This window comes from Glycine max, chromosome 10, assembly GCF_000004515.6.
Source record: "Glycine max cultivar Williams 82 chromosome 10, Glycine_max_v4.0, whole genome shotgun sequence".
Taxonomy (NCBI): Eukaryota; Viridiplantae; Streptophyta; class Magnoliopsida; order Fabales; family Fabaceae; genus Glycine; species Glycine max.
In genome coordinates, this window is record NC_038246.2 from 36,966,956 (window position 1) to 36,973,353 (window position 6,398).

Here is a 6,398-nt window from a genome sequence, read left to right on the forward strand (position 1 = left end):
ACATCAAGGTAGCCCCACTGCATCACTAATATCTGAATTTGGTTTAAAACACAACACATTTTTTCATAATCAGGGCATATAATAGTAGGAAAGGAAAGCAGTAGTTGAATCTGATCAACGTAGTAAACAGCATGTGATCACATAATTTGGGAAAATGATGTGAGGATTTAGAAGAACCTAGGATGATAGTTGAAATGGGATTAACTGTTATAAGTAAAACGGTTCACAGAAAAGGCTATGGAAAAAAGATGTGAAAAATATGGTGTATAAATAACATTGCTTTGTTCATTGTATCACCGTTGATATATAGATCACCTCTGGTTTTATAATATTTCATGTATCAGAACAAAATAAGAGAGAACATTACTTAAGAATGAAAAATCACAACTAGAGAGATGGGTTCCTAGTTTACATTCTGCTGTCAATTGAAAACCATCAAGTTCCAACTTGATACTTTCTCACATGATAGTTACAAAATATGGGGGAACATATGTTATTAATCTATCATGCAAGAAAACCAAGCCATTCTCCATTCTTCTTGGCCAACCTGATTAGCCCTTGCCTCTGCTTTCCATCTGCTCCTATTGATTTGCAGAATTCCGTGATCACCTAGCATTTCAAAATGTGAAAGTTCAGCACAAAAAACATGTTTCATGCTTACATCAATGTTACTCATACAAAATACTAGTAATAGCAAACAACATCTTCAATCAGTTGCTTGAACAAAATTCTCAATTTCTTTTTCTTTTACCTCAAATTAAATCTTGAATGCCCTTTTTTTGGGGTAATTTGTGGTGACAAATGGTAATTATGAACATATTATTAGTGTTTCTAATTGGCCCCTCCTTTGTCTCAGAAGTTAGAACCCCTTAACATGTTAATGTTTTGCAAATTGGTCATTCAAGATATGGACTACATAAAAACTGTAGTCCAATTTCCTTGAGTTCGATTCATTTTTATAATTTCAAAATCCACCAACAATGCTTAACAAACCTCAAACCAGATAAACATAAAAGAAGAGTTAAGGTGGGGAATGGAAATCAAGGGGAAAATGGATCCAAATTCATTTCTTCTCCAATCTCTCTTATTTTTAACCACTTGTCACTGTCAGTGTTTTTCAAATCCATATCCCTTTAATTGTGTTTCAACAGATTCCGGAATCCTTCAATGTAACCAATCTTGAAACAGATAAACCACACACGTAACACAACAAGCCCAATTCACAAATTAATGACACAGGAGAGAGAGGGTTCAAATCCCTAGGCTAACAAAAATACTAAAAAAATAACACACGTTTTTCAATAATAATAAAAATTTTAATGACACAAAGTGAAACATGGTTCCAAGCTAAAATTGCCACCACCCCACAAACAAAATTCTCAAATCAAGCAAAAGAGTGACAAACACCACCAACAAGGCAGCAACAAACTATTGACAAAGAACATCAAATTTCACCTGGGAGTGTAGTGCAATTGCTTTGCCTCTAAGCTGGTTGAAACGCTTCTTGCCAACGATGTTGCGAGTGATCACCACAAGAGGTGCAAATATACCTTTCCCTTCATTAACATTCTTCATCATAGGCTGCAATCTCGTGGGCTTTCCCTTCCCCATGCGAACTTGTGATGGCACTGACTTGGCCAGCATGGTGTAGTCCTCACCAACAATTGAAGTTCCCCAACTTCCATAGAAGGAAGAACCAACACACCCAGTTGCTGAAAGTGAAGTAGCCATTGGTTTATGCTCTCTTTTTTCTTTTTTGTTGTGAATATAAAAGTAGAGTTGCTCTTCTTAGAGCTTGAGATTAGATGGTTCTAATGGCTTATATTGCGTGCTTGAGAAGGAAGGGATATGGGTGTGTAAATTGGAGAGCCAGAGGTTTGGAATTGGACGCTAGTGTGATTCACAACATAGAAAAGCATTTGGAGCCACACGTATTGGTGGCTTGGATTTTTAGTTTTATGTGCTTATAATAATAATTATAAAAAAAATGTCCACAACTCAAAATATGACTTGTGTGTGTAGTGCTGGCCCAAGCTACCTGGAGAAGATCCGAATCTCAAATTCTACAGGGTTACACGTATTTTCTAGGGTCATTCTCTAACCAAACTATATTAGCCCTTCATCAATCACTTTGAGTGATAAAAAAACAAATGGTTCTTATCAGAACATGTGATTTATAAATAAGTTGAGTAAATCACTAGGGTAATCGCTGATTAAAAACAAAACTTACTGATTCTTATATTTTTATACACCGACATTTCATCGTAATATAAAGAAAAATTATTCCTAATAAATAACTGAATGTTATAATTTTGCTATTTAAAGGAATTAATAACAAATGAAAAAAAATTATCATAAAATAAACTCAAAATTTCCTAATTTATTAAAAACTAAAAAAAGAATTTAAGGATAAAAAATAAAATTATTATTTTACTAGAAATTCAATGTAAATAAAAAATTATGAGAAAACAAATATAAATTTTAATAATTTATCAAAAACCCCAATCATAATTTAGCCTAAAATAAAAAGTAAGTTTAATTTTCTTCAGTTCCATTCTAGAAAGGAGGAATATCCGAATGAAGTTTTGTTAAGTTTGCACTTTGCATGAACCAATAAACTCTTTTTTTTTTTCTTTTTTTACCAAAGCCAATAAACTCTTATGCTTACAAGAACTTTGACGCTCAAATTAGTATTTGCAAAATAGTCTTAATTTGTTTGGGACAGGTGTGTGCAGAACAAAATTTACAGATAATCTAGAATTTAAAAAATTTGACCAAAACCTAGTAGCAAAATTGCATTTTATTCTTGAATTTCAGCATGCTGCCACATTCATGTAAACATGGTGTTTAGTTACCACGTTGGATCACGTACCAACCTTATTTAGGTGGCACCATGCCAGCGACGAAACATGTACCGATTTTCAACCTCATGACTTTTTAGGTTCTGTGTATATTTTACACGTTTTCTGTTATGAATGAGAAACAAGATACAGAGCAACATACAGAGCCTAATGAAATACCACAATATGCAGAATCCAATGAAACACCAATAACAGAACACGAAGTAAAACAAAAAGGGAAATTAGCAGACCTCATTACCTGAAGGACTATGCAACGTAGCATGGCTGAGGTGACAGAAATCTTCTAGAAACATAATCGCAAATCCTTGGTGCCTCCTTGGTGCCGTTAGATGTTGTCCCCTAGTAGTGTGTTTTTGAATTCCTCCCAGGCATATGTTGCCAAATTCATCTAGAATTTTCATCCAATGATTGTAAAAGAAAGTCTATAAATAGGAGAGGATGTAATTCTGATAGATAAGAAATAATACAATTATCTTTCATTCTCACCTTTTTCTGGAGGATCTAGGCCTCGAATCCTAGACTTGTTCTTGACCCATAACACTTGGTGCTTTCATTGACCTGATGGCCGAATCCACTCAATCCAAATCGGCCATGGACCGCCTGGAGGAAGCTCTGGCTAAATTAGCCTCCAACCACTTGCATGTCACTGAAAAACTAGATGATTTTCTCGTTCGGTTGCTTCCCTTGAATCCAATGTTCATCATTCACCCTCCCCTTCGTCATCCTCAGCCATTCCTACACCAAACCCACAAACAATTAATCTTTCCCGAATGAAACTTGATGTTCCAAGATTTGATGGATCAGACCCCTCAGGATGGATGTTCAAAATCACACAATTTTTTGAATACCACGCAACACTTGAGTCCGACAGGCTTACAATTGCTTCTTTCTATATGGAGGGGCCGCCCTTGGCATGGTTTCGGTGGATGATGCGAAATCATCAACTCACCACCTAGCCTGGGTTCTTACAAGCCATTGAAGCCCATTTCACCCACTCTCCATACGAGGATCCTATTGGACTCCTCTTCAAGCTTACACAGAAAGGAAGTGTACGAGATTACTTGAACCAATTCGAAGCTCTCGCCAACAGGATTGTTGGGTTGCCTCCCCCCCTCCTCTTGAGATGCTTCGTCTCAGGCCTCAACCTTGAAATTCGCCATGAAGTACAGGCTCTTCAACACATGACCTTGGTGCACGTCGCGGGGTTGGCTCGTCTGCAAGAGGAGAAACTTCATGAACACCGCAAGCACCTTCACGACCACATGCCTCCGATATCTCCTCTACCCTCACCATCCTCGCCCATCGTACCTTCACCCACCCCTAACCTTCCCCTTTTGCCTTCTCCCGTAAAACCCCCACCACTCCCTCTAAAGCGACTCACCCCGGAGGAATTGGACAGACGCCGTGAATACGAGCTGTGCTTTAACTGCGATGAGAAGTTCACGAGGGGCCATCGATGTGCCTCGCAATTTTTCCTTCTCGTGGCTGATGAGGAGCAGGATGATACCATTTCGAGCCCTAAAATAGCCAATAACGACCCAAATCCAGTTGACCCGCCCCACACAGACACACAACCCAACCCATCAATTATCCACTCGAACCACGACCCGCTTCAAGCCTAAATTAGTTTGCATGCTCTTTCGGGCCACACCGCCCCCGAAACCTTGTGCACGGTGGGTCGGATTACCCACCACCACGTTGTGATCCTGATCGACGGTGACAACACACACAATTTCATGCAACAGCGCTTGGTCAAATCCCTGGGGTTGCAAGTCCAATCTACCCCTACACTGCATGTGCTTGTCGATAACGGGAACGAAGTTGAAAGTTGCACAGTATGCCGGAATGTGGTGGTGCAGGTTCAGGGCCACTTATTCATGGTAGACCTCCACGTGCTTCCTCTATGTGGTGTCGACGTGGTCCTTAGGGTCCAGTGGCTCAAATCCCTTGGGCCGGTGTTGACTGACTACAGTACGTTGACCATGAAGTTTGTACACCATGGAAGCCTCATTGAGTTGAAAAGCAACTCCGACGTACCTCTGTCGGCAGTATCCCCTCCCCAACTCCGCCATTTAACTCAGACTCAGAGTGTGAGTGCATTCTTCCACATCAGAATTTGTTCCTCGGCTCCTCCGATGAGACTTACCCACCCCGATATTATATCGTTGAGTACCCAATTCGCCTCCCTTTTTCAAACACCAACCACACTACCCCCTTCTCAAACTACCAACCACTCTATCCATCTCTCACCCAATTCCACCCAGCCAACGTTCGCCCATACAGATATCCTCACTTTCAGAAACAAGAAATCGAAACACAGGTTGCACATATGCTTCAAAATGGCATTATCAGACCAAGCACGAGCCCCTTCTCGTCGCCTATCTTACTGGTCAAAAGGCGCGACGCCTCCTGGCGGTTCTGCATGGACTACAGAGCCTTAAATGCGATCTCCATTAAAAATCGCTTTTTGATACCCATGATTAATGAATTGCTTGACGAATTAGGCGGTGCACGATGGTTTTCCAAGCTAGACTTGCTACAGGGTTATCATCAGTAAATTGCTTTCTTAGTAATGCCCTTTGGCCTCTATAACGCTCCTTCCTCATTCCAAGCCACAATGAACTCGATTTTCGGTCCTTACTTGCATAAATTCATCATCGTCTTCTTTGACGATATCTTGATTTACAGTAAGTTGTTTTCGGAACATCTCAATCACTTGAAGCTTGCCTTTCAGACTCTTTGCGACCATAATTTCTTCCTCAAATTGTCTAAGTGCTCTTTTTTGCAACCCAGCAAGTTGAATACTTGGGACACACTGTCTCTGAGCACGGGGTCGAACCCATCCCAACCAAAGTGGAAGTAGTTCATCAATGGCCAACTCCCAAATCCGCCAGAGCCTTGCGTGGGTTCCTGGGGCTTTCCGGGTTCTACCGTCGCTTTATAAAGGGTTATGCCACGATGGTCGCACCACTCACCACCTTGTTCACCAAGGATCCCTTCATATGGACGCCCACCGCCGACAAGGCCTTCACTGACCTAAAGAAGGCTCTATGTAAGGCACCGGTTTTGGGCTTACCGGACTTCGCCTTATCCTTTGTCTTGGAGACGGATGCTTCAGGGATTGGAATGGGAGCTATCTTTTCACAACGAAACCATCCCATCGCTTTTTTTAGTAAGACATTTTGTCTGAATCTGCTTCAAGCGTCAACATATGTGTGAGAACTAGCGGCAATCATGGTTGCAGTCAAAAAGTGGCGCCAATATCTCTTGGGCCACCATTTCACGATCTTAACAGATCACCGGAGTCTCAAAGAACTAATGGCGCAAGAAATTCAGACTCCGGAACAACATACATACCTCGTGCGCTTAATGGGTTATAATTATACCATTCAATATCCCGTCGGCCGGAGACACTTCCCGGAGAACTTTTGATGTTAACAGTCCCACATTGCATTTTTTTTGCAGGATTTGAAAGTGGAGCTGATGACTAACCTGGAGTTTCTTAGGTTTCGACAGAAGATCATTGAGGAACCTTAA

General features: G+C 40.7%; 2 protein-coding genes across 2 annotated transcripts; one reads left to right on the forward strand and one right to left on the reverse strand.

Moving 5' to 3' along the window:
• Positions 1 to 253: 253 nt before the first annotated feature.
• LOC100500247 (uncharacterized) lies at positions 254 to 1,830 on the reverse strand. Its single transcript, NM_001248370.2, has 2 exons — positions 1,456 to 1,830; positions 254 to 609 (listed from the first exon to the last, which is right to left on the reverse strand). Exons 1-2 carry the CDS (start codon positions 1,729 to 1,731, stop codon positions 505 to 507), a joined length of 381 nt encoding a protein of 126 aa, NP_001235299.1. The 5' UTR covers positions 1,732 to 1,830; the 3' UTR covers positions 254 to 504.
• A 3,545-nt stretch (positions 1,831 to 5,375) lies between these two features.
• LOC102669306 (uncharacterized mitochondrial protein AtMg00860-like) lies at positions 5,376 to 6,398 on the forward strand. Its single transcript, XM_006590082.1, has 3 exons — positions 5,376 to 5,414; positions 5,655 to 5,924; positions 6,327 to 6,398. The coding sequence occupies exons 1-3, from the start codon at positions 5,376 to 5,378 to the stop codon at positions 6,396 to 6,398; spliced, it is 381 nt and encodes a 126-aa protein (XP_006590145.1).